Source organism: Heteronotia binoei, chromosome 21, assembly GCF_032191835.1.
Source record: "Heteronotia binoei isolate CCM8104 ecotype False Entrance Well chromosome 21, APGP_CSIRO_Hbin_v1, whole genome shotgun sequence".
Taxonomy (NCBI): domain Eukaryota; kingdom Metazoa; phylum Chordata; class Lepidosauria; order Squamata; family Gekkonidae; genus Heteronotia; species Heteronotia binoei.
The window spans coordinates 175,668,474-175,690,498 of NC_083243.1; the positions used below are offsets into that span (position 1 = coordinate 175,668,474).

A 22,025-nucleotide genomic window follows, 5' to 3' on the forward strand; every position below is an offset into this window, starting at 1 on the left:
GGAGGGCCTCAAAATGAGGGATCCCTTGCTTCCACCTGGGAATTAGTTAGAAACCAAAAAAACGCTGCATATTAAGCACTGCAAACATATATGCTGTGTCAATAAATACGTTTATGTCTTACATGAATTTATATCGGTGCAATTCTTTACTCTTTCAGTCACTTTCAAAGTCTAAAATTCATAAACTGAAATCAGTTTATAGAAAGAATTGTGCTGATATAAATTCGTGTAAGACATAAATGTATTTATTGACACAGCATGTATGTTTCCAGTGCTTAATATGCAGTGTTTTTGGTTTCTAATTATCTATTCGCTGTGGTTTCCTGTTTGTATTGGCACTCCTATGCTGAGTCTGCAGAACAGTTTTTGTTGCATGGCCCAGTCCCAGGCACTCTGATGCAACAAAACTGCTAGCTCACCTTTCCAGCTGGAGAGCTAAGCTAATAGGAATCAAATTAGTCCAAAGTGGGCATGAGTGAGAAACATCGAGGAGAAGATGTAATCTGTGCCAAATTCACAGTAATTTGTTAGGAATGCTGTTGAATGTACAATGGCATAGGCAATTTTGGTCTCAGGGCCCAATGTGCAGGTCTAAATTTAGGGTCAGGCCTCCATCCCAGAACTTATTTTCAACAGCTGGCATCAGTTCTAGATCATTGCTAATAAGAAGCGTACCTAAGCAGAGGGCTGCCAGATTTTCAACCAGCCCCTGCTGCTGTGCCTTCAACAGAAGGACGCTGAGCCTAGGAGAAGAAGGATCATAATTCAATCCAGAGGAAGGCGATAGACTTCCCGACAGCTAGAATATATCCCCCCCCCCCCTTTTGGAATGTATTTCAGGCAGGGGGACATTAGTCTGAGATTTATGCAAGCTGAAGATTAAGGCTACCCGAAACCGGATATTATCGATCACCAGTACCAGAATACTGTTGACTGAGCCACACTTTTGGACTGGCTTGATATCTATCTATTTGCTAAGAGCAACCTGCTTTTGTACTGATTACTGCACTATGTTACACTATTTGTAGTATTACTTGTTAGAATTTTTCCTTGTTTGAGTGGACTTTGTTATTTTACATATTGTTCTCAATTACAGATGTCATATACTTTAGAGTGTTGTTAAGTATTTAAGTCTTTTGTTAGCCTGGGGCTTTTTTTGTATTTTAGTCATGTAATTACCCCAGGTCTCCTTTGTTTGTTGAGTGCCTTCAACAGAGGCAGGATCTGCTACAATACGCAGCCAATAATATTTATTCCTATTATGTGCTTTGAAAAGCTTTAAAGGCAGTGCTTCCTGAATAAAAGTTAAGTCTCACAGGCAGATAAACCTTGGCATTCCTTTTCCAGAAATTAAATCAGGGAGTAGGGGAAGGGGCGTGTGCTACAAATATGCTGTATGCTAGATAAAAATAAATAAGTTGTAGAGAGTTTACAGAATTTGTTTCTCTGCAACTCACAGAAAGGGGCATGATCCAGCAACCTAAGCAGAACTTTTAGTGCATTTGATTTAAAGGGGCTTAGACTGGACAGAGTAACTGGAGAATGGCAGTCATTTTGGGCTGTGATGGGAAACCACTGTGGAACTCTATGTGATTCTTTGCATTCAAAAAGCAAGGCAGGTAGAATACAAATGCAAGCAATAACACGTATACACAAACGGCACATTCTTTGTAGGAATGTTTTATTTCATTTGTATTTTTTTTAAGGATATGTCGTTCTCCTACAGTCAAACATATATTCTGCCAGTTTTTTTTTTTTTAACTGGGGTGGAAAATCAGTCAGCAGTAGGTCCGTTTTTCTCTTTTTGTTCATTCTATATAGGAGATATATCACTCTTTGGGGCTAATAGGAACTTATGCTAATAATACGCAAGAGCATGCAAAGCGCTAGGAAAACCTTCTTGCTTAAATCAGTGCTTTTACACATGGAAATGCGCATTTCCAAACTGCCTTTCAATTGCTGAATGTGTGTAGTGTTCCATGTGGGCTGTTACTACCTGCATCTACAGGTATACCAAGTGCTCAAGCTATAGACCTGTGGGATTTTAAGAGTACTTTGAAGAGCCAGGCTTTTGTTCTTGGACATCTCAGTCTTGGGAGCCCTATGAGTGAGAAAGTGGTGAAGCAGAAAACCAGTCCATTCAGAAGGATGCTCACTATTCTATGCACTACACGCGCACACACGCACACACACACACACACACACCCCGCAAGCAAGAAGCAGGAGCAGAATATGGTGCTCAGCCGAGCAGGGACTCATGGACGGAAATTTGTGAGCTATGTGGATCTCGGCATAGAGATGCCCACTACTCCCCCATCAAACCAAAGAATCTGAGCTTTGAATTTTTGCAGCCTGTCCAGATGAGTCTGGAATGCAGCCTTAGGTCAGTTAAAGCACTGTTTCTCTGTCAAGGAAATTCAGGTTAATGGGCTTGTCTGGCACAAGCACAATGCGAGAGAGGGGATTCACCACTTTGCAGTTTGGATCTGGCCTGACTGAGAATGTCCGGATGATCTAGAATGAAAACAGGGAAGGGGGAGTTATACATTATTTCAGGATAAAATTCTATACGTTGTTCTGGACCCTCCCCAGAACAAAGCCATTGGCAGATACTCCCCATAAGCATAATGACTTGTTTTAGGGTTGCCAACTTCCAGGTGATAGCTAGAGATCTCTTGTTGTTCCAACTGATCTCCAGGCAACAGATCAGTTCACCTGTAGAAAACGACCACTTTGGAAGGTGGCGTCTGTGGCATTATGTCCCATTGAAGTCCCTCCCCTCCCCAAACCTCACTTTCCACAGGCTGCATGCCCCAAATCTCCAGGTAGTTCCCAACCCACAGCTGTCAACTCTGTTTGCCCCAACATCTCCTAGAGATGGATCACATCCTTGTCATTAATATTGCCTTGCTGGCTGAGATCTTTAAAGTTATCTGAGGGGGGAAGGGAGATGACTTGCCTCACAATAGCAGTTTCTGCTACAATCAAGCATTCAGGGTGGCTTTCCACAGGAATGAAAAGCTGTGGAGCTATGATGAATGTCAAAAAGGCCTTATCACAGAATTTTCAAATCTGTATGGTTATGATTTTGTGTTTCCTGCCCCCCTTTCTATCTCCCACCTTTTGCAGCATGCCTGGAAACTAGCCATCTATCTGTCTTTCTATCTGAAAGTCTTTCTTTCCTGCATTCTCAACCAGTTTGGTTTTGGAGATAAGTTTACAAATGGATTAAACAGGCACAACTGTAAGTACTGCAAAAGCTCTAACATTTAAATTTTCTTGGTTATCAGGCTTCCAAAACAGGACATGATGCATTTCCGGCAGGTTCCAGAAATGTGTGCTTCACCCGCTAAATTTTCTGTGGGTGGAGCATCTAGCCTTTTGCTGATCTTCCCCAGTTTGAGAATACCACCTTCATTCTGCAAACAATTCCAGTTGACATCAAGAAGCACTTACCCTGGCAAGAGCCAGATGCATCTCAAGCTCAGCAATGCGACGCCCCACACAGGCACGTACCCCATAGCCAAAGGGAATGGAGCTGAAGGGGTGGGGAGGAGCTGATTCCCTGTGCTCTCGCAGCCAGCGATGTGGTAGGAAACGTTCCGGCTCAGGGAAATAGGTCTCATCATGTGAGAGGGCATAGTGGGCAAGCACAAACAGGGTCTGGATCCAGCGGGAAATAGAGAGGTAGGAACAGACTTCAGCCATGAAGATGAATCTTTGCCCTTCCATACAAACTTCCCCTAGGCAACTTTTTTGGATGTGGTAGTGGCAGCAGAAACACAATTGTTGCAGGAAAGCTAACTTAATGCTCAACCGGGATATCTTCCAGCATATACCAGCTCTGACCACACTTCTCAACTCAGTTGTCCTTGAAAAGATATGAGATTCCTCCCTTCTCAGACCCACCAGATATAAACATTTATCAGCCAGTTGCAACTGTCTCATTCGGGCAAGGTGCTCAAATAAGTGGTGGCTATGCAACTCGGGTTTTTTTGGATGATAAACTGTTGGCTTCAACAAGCCTTTCCACTGGTAACAAGGAGGCAAATGTCATTTTGTGATGGGAGTGTTAGACTAGGACCTGGGATGACCATGTTCAAATCCCTCATTCAGCCATGAAAGCCTGCCAGGTAACTTTGAGCCCATCTCATACTGATTTCTTGCTAGTGTTGCTTCACCCCCCAGGCTTTTGTTTCCCCCCCAGTGCAAGTGATTGATTTCCTACCAGTTGCTCTGTGGGTGCATTTTGACATGTGGCTCTCTCCAGTTCCCCTAGTGGTTTCTTAATCCTTAAAAGACAGCCTCACAAAGCCTCAAGGGGAACTGGAGGGAGCCATGCGTTAAAATGCACATGTGGAGCAACTGGTGGAAAACTCCCTTTGGAGTTCAATTATGCTTGTCACAACCTTGATCCTGGCTCTACCCCCAGATATTTCTTTAATTGGAATAGTCCCCAGATATTTCTTTAATTGGACCTGGCAACCCTAAACCAGGAGGAGTGAGACCATGTTAATTCTTCTGGACCTCTTGATGGCAGGGGCACCATTGTCCAGTGGTTTCACTCCTTGGCAGATTAATCCAGAAGGTGGTGCTAAGGCATAATTGGCTGGCCCCACAGAATCAAAATCTGGGATCACTCATGTTTGCATTCCACCCCCTTGATAAAATGTACAAGAAACCACTAAAAGTTGTTTTTAGGGATTTGGGCATGACATTCATCTCTCTACTTTTTCAACTTAATAGAATGAGTCAGTAGACCACCTGAAGCATCTGGAGGTGGTAATGGATGGACAGGGTTCTAGAAGATGAAATACCAGTGCCAAGAGGCAGCACTGGGGGGAAGGCCTCAGCCTCTGTGTCTTGTTGTTGGCTCTTTAAAATGGTTGGCCACCGTGAGACAGGATGGTAGACTAGATGTACCACCGTTGTGTGGAGAATATGGAGCAGAGTTATATAAGATGTTTTGGGTTCCTACTGGGGAGAAAGGTAGGATATATAACTTATTAGCCAGCTGCAGCCTTTCCTCAGCATAAAAGATCTGTTATGCATGCCCTGATTACATTTTGAGTCGCTTTCTGTGATGTAATGTGCTCTGTGTGGGGCTGCCCTTGAAAAGTGTTCAGAGATTTCTATTGGTATAGAACGTGTCAGCTAGGATGTGGGCTGGAGTGGTTTATAAAGATCATATAATTCCAGTGTTAGACTGTGTACACTGGCTCCTAATCTGTTTCCAGGCACAATTCAAATTGCTGTTGTTGGCCTTTAAAGCCCATATGGTGTGGAACCAACATACCTGAAGTACCACCTGCTCTCCTATAAATTTGTGCAACTACTATGATATAATCTTCAGAGGCCCAGTTCCAGTGTTCCCACTTTCTGAGATTAGCGGGATAATAACCTGGGAAAGGGCCTTCTTTGTCATGGCACCCAAACGCTGGAACTCTGCCCAGAGAGGCTCCTCTGCTTCTTTCTGTTGCTATTTTCTTCCTGTGTGAACCAGCGGCATAGCCAGGATTTCTTAGGTCAGGACATTTTAAAAATTCAGGAGAGGGAAAGTCCTAAAAAACCCTGGCTTCACCCCACCCCTTCCACCCAGCCCTCGCCTCCATCCTACCTCCCCCCCATGATTCAAATCACATGGGAGGGGTGTACTGGAGCAGCTGCCTGCCAAGCGGCCTGCCAAGCAGCTGATCGGTGGGCCCATTAAATTGCACAAGAGACTGGCGCTGCTCCTGTTGCCCTTCCCACATGATTGGAATCAGGGCCTCTGACCTGCGCCTCCTCTTGCAGTTGTGGCTGCTGCCATCCCCTCCCTTTCCCCCATCTCCCATGATTCCAATCACGTGGGAGAAGCAGCCACCGGTCTCCCATGTGATTTAAAGGGCCTGCCGATCAGCTATTTGGCAGGCCTGTGCAGGAGGGGTGGTGGTTGCTCCAGCACACCCCTCCTGTGCAATTTAAATTGTAAGGAAAGCTGTGGGTTGGGGTCCCTGCGTAGGAGCTCTGCCCAGGAGGCAGGACCCCCACAGCCCCCCCCCCATGGCCTGGTGTGAAGACATTTTTGTTTCATTGACATTTCCTCTGCTCCATCCTTCTTGATGATGGTTTTAATTGTTGATTCTATGTATTTGTATGTATTTTAGTCCAGTTATTGTTATGTGTGGGTTTTTTTCTTGGTTTTAATAGTTTTTAAATGTGATTGTATTATGTGATTGTATTTATTAGCTGCCTTGATGGCCCTTATGAGGGAAGAAAGGCAGAATATAAATTTTGTAAAGTAAAATGAAGAAATTAAGTAAATAAATAAAAATAAATAATCCATGCTGTTTTTTACATCTAGGTTGGATGGCTACAACGTCAGTCTGGCAGAGACTGACCAAGAGAGAAATCTTGGGGTCGTGATAGATAACTCACTGAAAATGTCGAGACAGTGTGTGATTGCTATAAAAAAGAACGACGCCATGCTGGGAATTATTAGGAAGGGAATTGCAAACAAATCAGCCAGTATCATAATGCCCTTGTATAAATCGATGGTGCGGTCTCATTTGGAATACTGTGTGCAATTCTGGTCACCGCACCTCAAAAAGGATATTATAGCATTGGAAAAAGTGCAGAAAAGGGCAACTAGAATGGTTAAAGGTTTGGAACACTTTCCCTATGAAGAAAGGTTAAAACGCTTGGGGTTCTTTAGCTTGGAGAAACATCGACTGCGGGGTGACATGATAGAGGTTTACAAGATTATGCATGGGATAGAGAAGGTAGAGAAAGAAGTACTTTTCTCCCTTTCACACAATACAAGAACTCGTGGACATTCAATGAAATTGCTGAGCAGTTGGGTTAGAACTGATAAAAGGAAAGTACTTGTTCACCCAAAGGATGATTAACAAGTGGAATTCACTTCCACAGGAGGTGGCGACGGCTACAAGCATAGACAGCTTCAAGAGGGGACTGGATAAGCATATGGAGCAGAGGTCCATCAATGGCTGTTAGCCACAGTGTATTGTTGGAACTCTCTGTCTGGGGCAGTGATGCTCTGTATTCTTGGTGCTTGAGCGGGGCGGGGGGGGGCACAATGGGAGGGCTTCTAGTATCCTGGCCTCACTGGTGGACCTCCTGATGAGACTTGGGTTTTTTTGGCCACTGTGTGACACAGAGTGTTGGACTGGATGGACCATTGGCCTGATCCAACATGGCTTCTCTTATGTTCTTAATGTATTTTGTAAGGAGCTGCCTTTGAATACAGTTTTGAATACTGCTTCTAGCATCTAGACTGATTGTAGCATGGCTACACCTGTTGACTTGTCCCCCACCCCTGATTTTGTCTCCACAGTGCCCCCTTCTTAGTGGCCCTGGACTAACAGCAGATAGCAACTTTAGGAACTGCATCTTGTTGTCTTGTTGGATTTAAAAGCCCTTCACTGGCTCCCTGATTGCTTCTGAACATAATACAATATTCTGATAACCTCCTATAAAGCCCGACATGGTTTAGGTCAAGAATGTCTAAAGGGCCATTTTCTATCCACATGAGCCTGCCTACCAGTTCAGTTTTGCTCAAACACCCTGCTTTGTGCTCCCACTGATTGAGGCTGAGGGCGTGTAAACAAGAGGCAGACCTTCTTTTTGAGTCCTAAGACTATGGAATCCTGTCTCACAACGAAACTCATGCTGGTGCCAGAAGAACTGCAGTCTTTTTAGTGCCAAGCAGAAATGTTTTTATTTCCCCAAGCTTAGGCAATCCGTCCCTGTGCGAAGCGTTTAACAGATGTCTCTTGCTTTTATTCTGTTGCTTGATTTATGCTGTAAACAGTTTCTCTGCTTCTTGATTGTTATTTTACAAGCAGCATCAAAGTAGTAAGACTGTTTCTGCCTAATGTTGCTTTCATATTAGTTACATTCTTATTGTGGTGTTTTATTATTTTAATTGAATGTTTTGTGTCTACATAAACGGTCTCCAACATATTTTATAGAAAGTGTGTGATAGAATTTTTTTAAAAAATGTACAAATGCTGCTGCACTAATCTGTCTCAAACCTAGTATATAACACATGCTTCCATTTATTTAGACTGGCCCTATGGAAAATCCAGTGACTCTCTTTTCATTCCCATTCACTTCCAATTGCTGAGCCTAAGGCACTAGCAATGTTTGCCCTGTGAGATCAGTAGGGTTTCCAATCCCCAGGTGGGGGCAGGGGATCCCCTGGTTTGGAGGCCCTCCCCCCGCTTCAGGGTCATCAGGAAGCGGGGGGGAGGGGAGGGAAATGTCTGCTGGGAACTCTGTTATTCGCTATGGAGATTTATTTCCATAGAAAATAATGGAGAATTGATCTGCAGGTATCTGGGGCTCTGGGGCGGGGCCTGTTTTTTTAGGTAGAGGCACCAAATTTTCAGTACAGCATCTAGTGCCTCTCCCCAAAATATCCCGCAAGTTTCAAAATGATTGGACCAGGGGATCCAATTCTATGAGCCCCAAAAGAAGGTGCCCCTATCCTTCATTATTTCCTATGGAAGGAAGGCATTGAAAAGGTGTGCCGTCCCTTTAAATGTGATGCCCAGAACTCCCTTTGGAGTTCAATTATGTTTGTCAAAGCCTTGATCTTGGCTCCACCCCTAATATATCCTGGCTCCACCCCCAAAGTCTCCTGGCTCCATCCCCAAAGTCCCCAGATATTTCTTAAATTGGACTTGGCAACCCTAGAGATCAGGGATATTTTTCTACTCACGTCTTTTGGAAACTTGTATCCTCCAACAACCACATCCTTCTCTGCAATGATTCGGGCATTAGCAGGGACCACAGGATACAGCCTACAGGGGATCAATGGGGGGTGGGGGTGGGGAGGAATGTCACTGATATAGAAAGGAGGTTCTTCAGAAACATTGGGGCACAGATAGAGATATATGTAACAGTTTTCACAAGATGGTGGTGGTTTGAAGGGGAACTCGCAAGAGAGGTGTTTAGCTTGAGGTTCTGTTCCTTCAGGCAACGATGGAAGCTCTTACCGGAGAGTCTCCTTGATTATGGCCTTCAGCAATGGCATCCTGGCAAGAGATTTGGCATCAGGGATTTGATCTTTGGGCACCACACTGATAATTTCCTGGTACAAAGCTTCCTGGATCTTCAAGTCCTGGGACAAGTGGTACATGGCCCATGAGAGGGTATTGGATGTCTGAGAAAGCAAAGCAAGACAGTGATTATAGTACTTTTAGGTATCATCTGCAGGCAGGATCCTGGAACTGACGTGTGTACAACAGATGGTTAGTCGATCTTCAAGGACCTGACCTCCCAGTGACTGCCCTGTGCACAGCCATCAATCTCTATAAAAAAGCATACTATGAGAATGTGCAGCTCTTTCTAGCTTGTTATATTTTCCCATTTTCCTTGAATTAAGAATACATGGATACAACTGTTATTGCAAACAAGTATTATTCCTGTCTGTTTTATCTTTGTAGTCTTACTGTTATGTTTATAGATCAACGAGTTACCACAGTGAAAACACCAGACTTAGCTGTGAAACACACAATTTCAAATGCTCATTCTGCTATTAAAGTGGGTGGTATTGGGCAAGATGTTTAATCTGCCCAGCCTTCCTCAGTGTCTTGGTTGAAGAAACATGACTCTGCAGGAAAGTTGGACAAAGAGGTGGATTACACACACCTCTGTATAAACCTGAAGGTGGACAAGACCTAACTAGGGATGCCCATCACAGCCTTCCACCGCAAAGAGCACAGGGTGATATATATGATTCTTCCTTTTATATTTCATCCTGTGAGGTAGATTAAAGTGGCTGAGAGAAAGTCAACCCTAAGGGCTGAACTCTAGCTCGGGGCCTGGCTCAGTCTTGGTTGCTGTTAGCATAGGGCTGGAAGGAAACAGGTACAGGAACTCCTTGGTTGCTCACCTGAGATGGCCGAGCCTTTGGCTGATTCCGCACTTACCTTGGTCTGGGACAGAATTCCGTTTCTGTGTGAAGCAAGCTGGCGATTTCACACCAGCTGTCCCGCCGCAGTGTAAACCTCAGGTTTGCACTGTGCAAAATGGCGGCATGGAGCAACTGGTGCGAAATTGCCAGCTTGCTCCACGTGGAAACGGAAGCCTGCCCCGGACCAAGGTGAGTGTGGAATCAGCCTTTCTCTTCCTGCCTCTCTTTCTCTCTGAAGGAGAAGAAGAGGAGGGAACATGGCAGATCTACACTTGCCTTTTTTCTGCTGTTGAGGGGAGGTGGTGATGGAAAGGACACTCAAACACCCCAGTGGTGAAAACCAAGATCGTGTGGATCAGTGTGACCGCATGTTTTCCCAACATTCCAGCATGAGTCTGAACCAGCAAGTAATATCTCCCCTTATGACTCCATATGATACGGGAGCACAAATAAGGCAGCTAAGAAATCACATCCTACCGTATCTATGCCAGCAAGCAGCAGCTCAGCTATGCTGCCATAAACCTCTTTATGGCTAAGTTTTCCAGTGGACAGCAGGTAGGTTAGGTAGCCTGAGACCTCCTCGTCTTGCTCCAGATGCTTTTCTAACATCGTCATCTTCTGATCGATCAGTTTCTTTCCTGGAGCAATGAGAGACACCATCTGTTGTCATGAGAAATAGTATCTTTTGGCATGGGTGCTGTGGGCCTTCCATGATGTCTTCCACATGGGTCGAGAATCCTCTACTGGTCTACTCATCTCTAATTGTTTCCTTTACTGTCATTTTGAAGAAGAAGAAGATATTGGATTTATATCCCGCCCTCCACTCCGAGAGTCTCAGAGCGGCTCACAATCTCCTTTACCTTCCTCCCCCACAACAGACACTCTGTGAGGTGGGTGGGGCTGGAGAGGGCTCTCACAGCAGCTGCCCTTTCAAGGACAGAGAGCGGCCTACAATCTCCTTTCCCTTCCTCCCCCACAACAGACACCCTGTGAGGTGGGTGGGGCTGGAGAGGGCTCTCACAGCAGCTGCCCTTTCTAGGACAGAGGCTCAGAGCAGCTCACAATCTCCTTTCCCTTCCTCCCCCACAACAGACACCCTGTGAGGTGGGTGGGGCTGGAGAGGGCTCTCACAGCAGCTGCCCTTTCAAGGACAGAGAGCGGCCTACAATCTCCTTTCCCTTCCTCCCCCACAACAGACACCCTGTGAGGTGGGTGGGGCTGGAGAGGGCTCTCACAGCAGCTGCCCTTTCAAGGACAGAGGCTCAGAGCAGCTCACAATCTCCTTTCCCTTCCTCCCCCACAACAGACACCCTGTGAGGTGGGTGGGGCTGGAGAGGGCTCTCACAGCAGCTGCCCTTTCAAGGACAACCTCTGCCAGAGCTATGGCTGACCCAAGGCCATTCCAGCAGGTGCAAGTGGAGGAGTGGGGAATCAAACCCGGTTCTCCCAGGTAAGAGTCCGCACACTTAACCACTACACCAAACTGGCTCTATTTTGAACATAGTGAGGGAACGTACGGAGATAACAAACTATCCCCCCCCCTCCAAAGGTAAGAGAGATCCCAGATCGTCAAACAATGTTGGACTGATTCTAATGAAAGTCCCAATGAAGTGTAAGATCCACTCTGTCTCTCCACCTTGTACATACCGAAGGCAAAGATTGTGTCCCAGCCCTGCAAGTAGCGGTTCCAATAGGGCAACGTTCCTCGGGTCCACTTGGGCAGCAGGGTGGCAAAGACTGAATTCTTCAGTGTGTCTCCGATAGCATCAATAAAATGCTGTGTCTCCGCAGGGATCTGCTTCTTCAGACAGCCAATACGGGTCTCAAACAGAATGTAGGATATGCCTGGAGGTGGAAAGCACAGTTGTAACGGCCAGAATATATCCCTTTGTGCTGTCTCGTGGTGATCATCACAGAGAAGCGAAAGTAGCAGCTAAGTAGAAGATGATGAAGAAGAAGATATTGGATTTATATCCCGCCCTCCACTCCGAAGAGTCTCAGAGCGGCTCACAATCTCCTTTATCTCCCTCCCCCACAACAAACACCCTGTGAGGTGGGTGGGGCTGGAGAGAGCTCTCACAGCAGCTGCCCTTTCAAGGACAGAGGCTCAGAGCAGCCTACAATCTCCTTTCCCTTCCTCCCCCACAACAGACACCTGTGAGGTGGGTGGGGCTGGAGAGGGCTCTCACAGCAGCTGCCCTTTCAAGGACAGAGGCTCAGAGCGGCCTACAATCTCCTTTACCTTCCTCCCCCACAACAGACACCCTGTGAGGTGGGTGGGGCTGGAGAGGGCTCTCCCAGCAGCTGCCCTTTCAAGGACAACCTCTGCCAGAGCTATTGGCTGACCCAAGGCCATGCCAGCAGGTGCAAGTGGAGGAGTGGGGAATCAAACCCGGTTCTCCCAGATAAGAGTCCGCACACTTCACCACTACACCAAACTGGCTCTCCTTAAAAATGGGTCATAATGGGAGGAAAGAATGGAACTTGTGAGGAGGGAGAGCTGCTGCAGCCAAGCTGTGCGGGAGATGGCACTGCAGTATGGAGGGGAATTAGATGGCTTAATTAAGCATATTTTATTTTAAGGTTTTAAAAAAACTTTAATTGTGTTTATGCCCTTTATAAAGTTTATATCTCTGCTACCTGGCGTTACGTTGTATGACACACATGGTCTCATATATGTCAGATCTGGTCCTTATTACAAAGGGATTCAACACCCCTGCCCTAAACCCTGGGAGGAACGGTGGCTTTGGGAGGGACGGTGGCTCAGTGGTAGAGCATCTGCTTGGGAAGCAGAAGGTCCCAGGTTCAATCCCCGGCATCTCCAAAAAAAGGGTCCAGGCAAATAGGTGTGAGAAACCTCAGCTTGAGACCCTGGAGAGCCACTGCCAGTCTGAGAAGACAATATTGACTTTGATGGACCAAAGGTCTGATTCTGTAGAAGGCAGCTTCATATGTTCATATGTTCAAACCCGCTGAAGCTAGTTTTTGTGGTTGATTGCTGGCATTTAGTGCCACTGGAGTCCATGAAATTGAGCACCACGTGATGGAATGCAAGCATAATTTAGGTCCCTCATGCCTTCTTGGCAGCACTATTCCAACATGGCTGTGTATGTGAAATTGCAAGATTACAATAGTTAAATTCCAGGCTGAGTGGGATCAGACATTTGTGGGCAGTGCTTTCCCAAGAGGGAGTTGTTTTGTTTTGCTTCACTTCACTTTAGCTTTAGTCTCAATAGTTTATATTTATCTTGGTTTTAACTCTATCCCTTCTTTGTTTCGGGGGGCGGGGGGAGTAAGGGTTTTAATAAGTGAGAAGACATGGCAAATCTGGTGGCAGTGTAGTTGAACTTTGTGAACGGTTTTTTTAAATTTTCTTCTTTCTTTTCTCCCCTGGATTGGAGCTCTTTTAGCTTTCAACCTCTGGCTTTTAACTATATCTGAAAGAGGCTGACCTTGATTGGCATGAGATGCTAAGCACAGCTGAGTGTGATAGGAATCATAGGAGAGGCTGGGAGGTTTCTCTCCACTCCTCTTTTGGCAAAGCTGCTGCTGTTTGTCAGTTTGTTATAGGAACCTTGAGGGAAATATACCATTTTATTTTTATTTTTATTTCCCCCATTGTTTTTACTTAATTATTAGTTCATTTTTATCTGCGTCCTCTTTAGGCAGGGGTAATTACCTCAGTATTTTAAAATGTTTTCTGATTAGGTGTGTCATCTGACTCAGCTTGTGGGTTCTGAGTCCCAATGCAGGGGAAAGTGAGTCTTAATTATTAATGGCACCAGGGCTTTTTTTGTAGAAAAAACCCAGCAGGATGTCACGGGTGCTGGGGACCCTGCAGAAGAAGCTGAGCCTGCAGAAGAAACTGTGCCCCTGCCACCTGCACCAGTGCCCCTGCCTCCTGCTGGAGAAGATCCAAGCCCCCCTGCCTCGCCCTCTCGGGTGGCTCGTGTGCGTGACCGCCTTCGTCAGGACCTCAGGGATCGGAGGAGGGCGGCACGCTCACGAGCAAGACGCTCCCTGAGCCCTGAGTTTTGAAAGGATTCTGGCCCTTCTGGAGTGAGGATGCTTGAGTCTCAGCAGGATCCTGGCTGCCTCTCTGAGCCAGCAATTAGCCCAAATGGGCAACAGCCAGCAGAGGGCTATATAGCTGTGGGCTTTGGGAGGAGGCTTTGTGGAAGCAACTAGTCACTTACCTGACGTTCTAGCATCCACTTCGGCTTTTGACTTTGGCTTCTGGACTCCCTGACTTTGGCTTGACTTCTGGACCCCATGACTTCGGCTTCTGAACCTCTGACCTGCGATACCTGGACTGTGATTCGGTTTTGGCGCCTTGGACCCTCTTTGCTCACCAGCTACAGACCTTGGACTGCCCCTGGACTTTGCCTGACCCGGCCTCAGCCCGTGACACAGGAACTCATTTGCATATTAAACCATACTCCCTGACATCACCATGGTTTCACACAGGCTTTTTTTGGTAGAAAAAGCCCAACAGGAACTCATTTGTATATTAGGCCACACCCCCTGACACCAAGTCAGCTGGAAATGCCGCCAAGCCAGCTGGAACTGCATTCCTGTGTGTTCCTGCTAAAAAAAACCCCCTGAATGGCACTCATTTAGCCATTTAGTTGGATTAATTTTTATTCAACAGTGGGGACAGTCATCATAAACATAATGGTCAGTAAGAACTTACTATAAATAGTTAGAAATAGGTAGGGAAAGAGATCCTAAATTACTTGCAAATAAATAATCTATATTGGATACATTCCTGGAATTTGATGTCAAAACTAAGAACCAGTTCTTTGATCTTAATAATGAGTGCCCTGTTCCAGAAGGGAATGAGCCACAAAATAATTTTTTTGCTCCAACCTCAAATTTAAGTTTTATCTCAGGTACTTCAGTTTTTCCTGAGGAAGAAAAAGATTTGCTGCTGCAGAGAGAGACCCTAAAACTCCTGGCATCTCAAACCTTCTTCATTGCAGAACAAAGTTCAGAACTCTTCTTCAGATACAATGAATCTGAAATTACCAGTTCTTACATATAGGCAAAGGATGAGCAGTAAATTAGCATACAAGACAATGAAGATGTTTATCAGATGCAAGGACCAAACAGGAATAACAAACTTAGTTTATATAATGAAGGAAATAAATATATCAAAATTGGAGATTGATGGGCAGATGTATCCTTAATTGTGGAATGCTGAGAGTAATTAACTGAGACCCTGCCATTACACTTCCTCCATCTTCTTTCAAGCATGGAAGTGGCCTTACAGCATCTTCTTAATTAAAGTGGGGTGAGTGGCTGTGTAGAGTTATCTCTCCTGTTCCCAGACCAGATAAATACTTTTCAATCTACCGTGCCAAATTACATCATACTCTACTATTTATTACATTACATTACAATTTACAATTTCAATCTGTTATTCCAAATAAGAAATAAACTAACAAAAAGAGGACGTGTGGCTCTTCTGGGGGATTAATGAGAATACAGCTGTAAGGGCAGTTTTCCTTTCTAGTCAGTTCCTGATGTTCCTTTGCAATAAAACAGCTACTTTCAAAGAAGAAGATGCTGTAAGGTCACCTCCATGCTTGAGGGAAGACGGAGGGAGTGTAATGGCAGGGTCGCAACATTCCACAATTAAGAATACATCTGCCAATCAGTCTCCAATTTTGACATATTTATTTCCTTCACTATGTTCCCCCTGTTAACTCAGCTTGTTATTCCTGTTTAATCCTTGCATCTGTTAAACATCCTCATTATGCTGTATGCTAATTTACTGCTTATGCTCTACCTAAAAGTATTGACTGGTAATTTCCATTTCACTGTATATGACGAAGCGTGCATGCACATGGAAGTTTATACCTTGAATAAAATTGTGGTCTTAAAGGCGCCACTGGACTCAAACTTTGTTCTGCTGCTTCAGACCAACATGTCAACCCACCTGAATCTATCTTCTTTATTGCAGATACCTTTAAAAAAAAATCTATGATGCTCTTCCTCAAGCTGGTAATATTAATTCTGTTAATTATGATTCAAGAGCTCCAGTGCTCATGGGGAATTTATAAACGAAATTTTGGACTGTTAAACTGCTCAAGGCATTGAATCCTAGAGCTTAGAGCTTTTATTGGACAAAGGAAAGGAAAGAACAATAGGAAACTGGTCCCTGCTTTCCCTCTATCCACCTTGAGAGGGAGATAGTTTGGCTCACACCAGTTGTGTGTTCGGGACAGCTATTTCTGCCTCTTTATTTGCACTGAAGGGACTGCTCCCAACAGCTACTGTGAAGCCTCAGCTACAAGATCTCACATGGAGGGGATCGTGCCTGTGACTGCTGGTGATCTGCTCATGCTTCATCTTTGCATCAGACACACCATGGGAGCCGTGGGCTCTCAGAGAAAGGAAAGCTGTTATTGTGCAGGGGTCCCCAGCCTTGTGGAGCCTGGGGGAGCCTTTGGAAGTCTAAGAACAGACTCTGAGCATGTCACTACCACAAAATTGCTGCGGTGAGGGCCATGGCCTGGCACAAAATGGCTGCTGTGGAGTTTTGAGGCTAGGCACAATATGCTGGGAGGTTCTGAGCTAAGCATCCTCCTAGGATGAAGGCAGTCATGTCACAATGGATATTCCCCGCAGCCCCAAAGTTAATATCCTTCTTTTTTCTAAAGGATCTCCTACTCTAATGAGGGGAGGAAAGCCAGGACTGTCTATTTGCCTTAGGGATGGGGGAAATGAATACCAAATAACCTGTTGATGACTGCCATAGTGCCCATGAACATCACATTGGGGATCATGTGCTACGTGATAATTCACCACACACCTTCTAAGGCAAATCGGTAAAGTATTTGGGCCACATCTTGGACCATCACCCCAGAAGAGCTTTTTGCCCTCACATCCTCCAGATGCACCATTAGGTCAGAGACCACCTCATTGATGACATCAGCATACAGCACAGCTTCTGAAGGCTTGAGCATCCGCTTGTTCAGCACTTGCCGCAGGCGATGCCACCGCTCTCCATCCCTAAGAATGAGAGTGAGAAAGAGTGGGACAGGGGAGAACCACAAACAACTCCTGACATGCAGGTAAATAAATCAGTCCCACTGGGCACTGCTTCCAGTCAGCCAGCATTGACCCTTGACTCTGCCTTGGGTTCCTGTTCTATGCAGCCAAACAAAGAGTATTTATTTTTCATTTGCCCACAGAGCACGTTTAGTCCTAAGTGCAGAGAATGGGAGGGCTGCAATCCAACTTTAGAAGGCTGTTCAACCCACACCTGCAACAGTTTCTAGAAATTAGTGAGACCAAAACTTCCTTTAAAACTCTTCTTGAGCTCCTTTCATTTATCCAGGTGTTCAAAAAAATGAACAAAGCAGCTTTATATTGCAACCAGTGTTCCCTCTAAGCTGAGTTAGCATGAGCTAGCTCACAGGTTTTTAGCCTCCAACTCACACATTTTTGTCTCAGCTCAGGAAAGATGACTCCAGAGCACACTAATATATGCAGTAGCTCACAACTTTAATGCCAGTAGCTCACAAAGTAGAATTTTTGCTCACAAGACTCTGCAGCTTAGAGGGAACATTGATTGCAACACTAAAACTGTGAAAAACTGAAATGGACCTATATCGAATGGAGTCTTTTGCATCATGCAAAGGATATTTCTTTCTCTGTGCCTTAAGAGTTGATAGGGGAGGAAACCTGTCTGACAAGATATGACTGGAGATCAAACTAGATCAGAGGTTCCCAAACTTGTTTGGCCTAACGCTCCCTTTTCAGAAAAAAAAGGTACACAGCGCCCCCCTGGAAATCTACCTTCAAGAAGAAGAAGAAAATGATGAAGATATTGGATTTATATCCCGCCCTTCACTCCTAAGAGTCTCAGAGCAGCTCACAATCTCCTTTCCCTTCCTCCCCCACAACAGACACCCTGTGAGGTAGATGAAGATATTGGATTTATATCCTGCCCTCCACTCCGAAGAGTCTCAGAGCGGGTCACAATCTCCTTTCCCTTCCTCCCCCACAACAGACACCCTGTGAGGTAGATGAAGATATTGGATTTATATCCCGCCCTCCACTCCGAAGAGTCTCAGAGCGGCCTACAATCTCCTTTCCCTTCCTCCCCCACAACAGACACCCTGTGAGGTGAGTGGGGCTGGAGAGGGCTCTCACAGCAGCTGCCCTTTCAAGGACAACCTCTGCCAGAGTTATGGCTGACCCAAGGCTATACCAGCAGGTGCAAGTGGAGGAGTGGGGAATCAAACCCGGTTCTCCCAGATAAGAGTCCGTGCACTTAACCACTACACCAAACTGGCTCCCAGTTTGGTGTACTAAAAGAAGTGGACTAAAAGATGCAGTGACATATTTGCACAGAGTAAACAAAGATATTGTAAAGAAGACACTTTGAAGCTATAAATTCCAAAATTATTTTATAAAATCAACCATAGTAATGTTCCCATACACAGAGAATTTTTGAAATGTCTTTATAATTATTATCCACCGTCCCCTTGTCAGCTCCAACTAATGCAGTGGGAAGGTGCCCCGCCCAGCCTCTTTCAACCTGAAAGCAGTGGGCAATGGTAAAATGGGGCACTCTTTGTAGGCTTCCTTGGAAGCCTCTGACAAGTGCAGGCAATGTTTGCCCTGAGAAGAAAAGCGGCGTTGTCAACACTGCCTGGAGCTCTTGGCTTGCCTGCTGGCTGGCACAATTGTGCCACAAGGAAAGGGGGAGTAAGGGGTTCCCAGCAGTGCCCCCTGACAGAGTGGCACCCTAGGCGGTCGCCTACCCACCTACTCCCATGTGCTGGCCCTGCAGAAGACACTGACCGATTTCCCACTCGTCTTACGCCGCTCTCAAGCTCCTCTTCTCAGTGGGGCTTCCCTGCAATTTCACACTATCTGCCCTGGGGCTGCAGCTAGCTTTGGCTTTTTCGCGCTGCAAACAGAAATCGCTAAAACCCAGTTTCTGTTTGTGGTGAGAAAAAGCGGATGCTAGCGGCAGTCCTGGGGCAGATAGTGTGAAATTGGAAAGAAGCCCCGCTGAGAAGAGGAACTTGAGAGTGGCGTAAGGCGGGTCTCTGTGTCTGGGGCATTGCGGTTAGCTGAAATCAACAGACGCAACCACCTGGTAACCAGAGGACTGTAAGAAGCTTGACGCTCTGCAGAAAACCTTGTGCGGAGCAAACTACAGGTTGAAACTCTTTAGAGAAGTTTGTGTAATTGTCTCAGTGCTTCCACTGTACTGACTTGAACTGTACTGCTGATAGAGAAACTGCAAGCAAACTTGAGAAGCTGCTAGCTGTAGCAAGTATTGGCTAGGATAGACTAGTAAGGTTTTTTGTTTCTGTCTTTCTTTTTTGTCTGTACACCTCTATTTTTTTTAATTCTGTCTTGTAAATAAACTGCATCCTTCTTATATTTTAATTGCAAGGCGTTCTGGTCCTCATTACTAGTCTAATTGGATGAATTCGCACTAAATAGCAGACAAAAAGGAACCCTCTGTTTTTGTTAATTGGAATTTTCCTCTAAATTAGAAATTCTGGACCCCTCCCAGAAACATGACGTTTTGACATCTCCCACCCTCTTCTTTTCTCTTCTTCCTTTATGCTTCCACCGCCCCCTTATTTTTATTCACCGCCCCTCAATTGCACCCAAGGCTATTACCACCCCCCTGGATTGTCCCAGCGCCCCCCAGGGGGCAATATCGCCCACTTTGGGAAACACTGAACTAGACTAAACTAAACACCAGGAGATCTTTGTTTTTCTTTCTCACTAGGGAGGATGAGTAACTCCTGTGACAGAAGAAGTTCTATTTTCCTGGCCTTTGTAGTTTATTGTGAAATAATTTTTATTTATGAATTGTTAAATAAACCTTGAAAGTTGGATAGCCCTGTATAGGAATTCTTTGGTACAGGACTGTCAGTAGTTCAGACTGAATGTTAGGGTTGCTAAATGCCTGGAGAAAGCAATGTCCTTTTCTTTTACAAGAGGCTTAATGGGGTTTATTCAAAGGGCAGTACATTTTTCTTCAGGACTCTTGGCAACCCTATGGGATGGTGGCTCAGTGGTAGAGCATCTGCTAGGGAAGCAGAAGGTCCCAGGTTCAATCCCTGGCATCTCCAAAAAAGGGTCCAGGCAAATAGGCGTGAAAAACCTCAGCTTGAGACCCTGGAGAGCCGCTGCCAGTCTGAGAAGACAATACTGACTTTGATGGACCAAAGGTCTGATTCAGTATAAGGCAGCTTCATATGTTCATATGTTCATATATGGAATGCCATCCCTAGTATTATACAAATCTATCAAACAGTATAAACTTCTGTGTGCACACATACGTCTTTTGCTGCTTCAGACCAACACAGCTACCCACCTGAATCTGTCAAACTATGAGAATTCTGGGCTTCCAGCAAATCAACTTACGAGCCAGACACCCGAAGAATTTATATGGGCAGGGATGGTCAGTGGACTTGTGGAGGAATGGACAGTATTGCGGGACCATCTCCAGAGGAGTGGGGGTGAATAGCAATCTATTTAAAAAATGCTCCTCCTAATTCAATGTAGACAGCAACTCAAAGCCCAGGAATGCTGATCAGATAAAATGAAAGGGGGCAGTGGCAATGGGGGGAAGTTTTGACCGTGAGCCCCAGAAGGCCTACAAGCAAGTTGTGATTAGGATCTTGGACAGATCTGGGAGACCAAGAGAATTGTCTTGGTGACTGTGGGCCAGACACACACATTCGGCCTAGCCTACCTCACAAGGTTGCTGTGAAGATAAAATGTGAGGGAGGAATGATATACACCTTCCCAAGCTCCTTGAAGGAAGAACAGATTTAAAACGTACTAAAAAATTGCATAAACAGGACCACGGGGACAAAACCTCCCTCACTGTTAACCCCTTCACTTCATTTATTTGCTCAGCCTCTTCCTGGGCTTTGACGACTGCATTGTTACATGGAGCATTTTCTTTCTCTGTATACTTCATTTCCTTCTCGTAAGAGTGGTGCTGGGTTATATAGGAACTGAGGATAGTTTCAGGTTGGTAGCCATTTTAGTCTCCAGTAGCAGAACAAAATTCAAGTTCAGTAGAACTTTAACTGTCAACCAGATTTCCTAGGGTATAAGCCAAGGATGACCAAACTTGCTTAACTTAAGACCCACACAGAATAAACGTAGGGTTCTCACCCTCTTGCCATGGGTGGGGGGGTTCCCCGGATTTTGGGGCTTCCAGCCCATCACCATGGAACTGGCTGGTGGGGGGAGCCCCACCTCCAAAGAGCACTGGCATACTGTGACATGCCCGGTGTGATGACATCACCTGGAAGTGACATCATGCTGGGCATGTCGTGGGGGGGATGCACTAGCATTTGGGGAAAGCTCTATTATAATCATAGAGTTTTCCCCAAAGTGCTAGAGTATCCCCCCCTCACAACGTGCAATAATGCCACTTCTGGGTGATGCCACACGCGCTTTGCGTGCAAAGAAGATCGCCCACCAGGAATCAAGTAAGACATGGCAACCCTAAATAAATGTCAGATGTTTGAGAACCACAAGACATGAATGTCAGATGTTGGAGAGAGGGAGGAAAACAGATGCGGGAGAGAGGAGGGAGAGACAGGTGGAAAGAAAGTAACTTTAACTTTAAATGCATTCTCCAAGATGCTGGCTGGTTTGGCTTGGAAAAGTGATTTAAAGAGAGAAACACTTTCTGCAAGCCGGCCAACAGGTATCTACAGCACAGTCCAGGTATCTACAAGCACGATTCAGGCATCTACAGATTGACAAGCCTGTGGCAAGATCTTTTAAACTGGAAGCAGACCAGCAGAAAGCTTTGGGCATTGTTCCTGCAATGGGTGGAGGCTGAAATTGTCCTGCAGAGAGAGATGTGTGTCCAAGCCCTGCTAGGCTTGCCAGGTGCCCACTGGGCACCAGCAGGGAATTGGAGGGTAGGGTTGTCAGATCCAGTTTGGGAAACTCCCGGAGTAGGGTTACCAGGTCTCTGTTGGAAAATACCTGGAGACATTGGGAGTGCATCTGGGAGAGGGCGGGGTTTCGGAAGAGAGGGGCCTCAGCATGGCACAATGCCATAGAGTCTACCCTTCACAGCAGCCATTTTCTTCAG

At 45.7% G+C, this 22,025-nt stretch overlaps 1 protein-coding gene across 1 annotated transcript in view; it reads right to left on the reverse strand.

Annotated features, from left to right (window-relative positions):
* Positions 1-1,664: 1,664 nt before the first annotated feature.
* The window catches only part of LOC132588972 (sterol 26-hydroxylase, mitochondrial-like), a 35,009-nt gene continuing 14,648 nt past the window's right edge, over positions 1,665-22,025 (reverse strand). The window contains exons 3-9 of the mRNA XM_060261470.1: positions 16,737-16,936; positions 11,567-11,764; positions 10,397-10,557; positions 9,000-9,166; positions 8,723-8,804; positions 3,457-3,663; positions 1,665-2,514 (exon numbers count right to left, since the gene is read on the reverse strand). Coding sequence (XP_060117453.1) covers positions 2,389-2,514; positions 3,457-3,663; positions 8,723-8,804; positions 9,000-9,166; positions 10,397-10,557; positions 11,567-11,764; positions 16,737-16,936 — 1,141 coding nt within the window. The 3' untranslated portion in view covers positions 1,665-2,388. The remainder of the gene's footprint in view (positions 2,515-3,456; positions 3,664-8,722; positions 8,805-8,999; positions 9,167-10,396; positions 10,558-11,566; positions 11,765-16,736; positions 16,937-22,025) is intronic.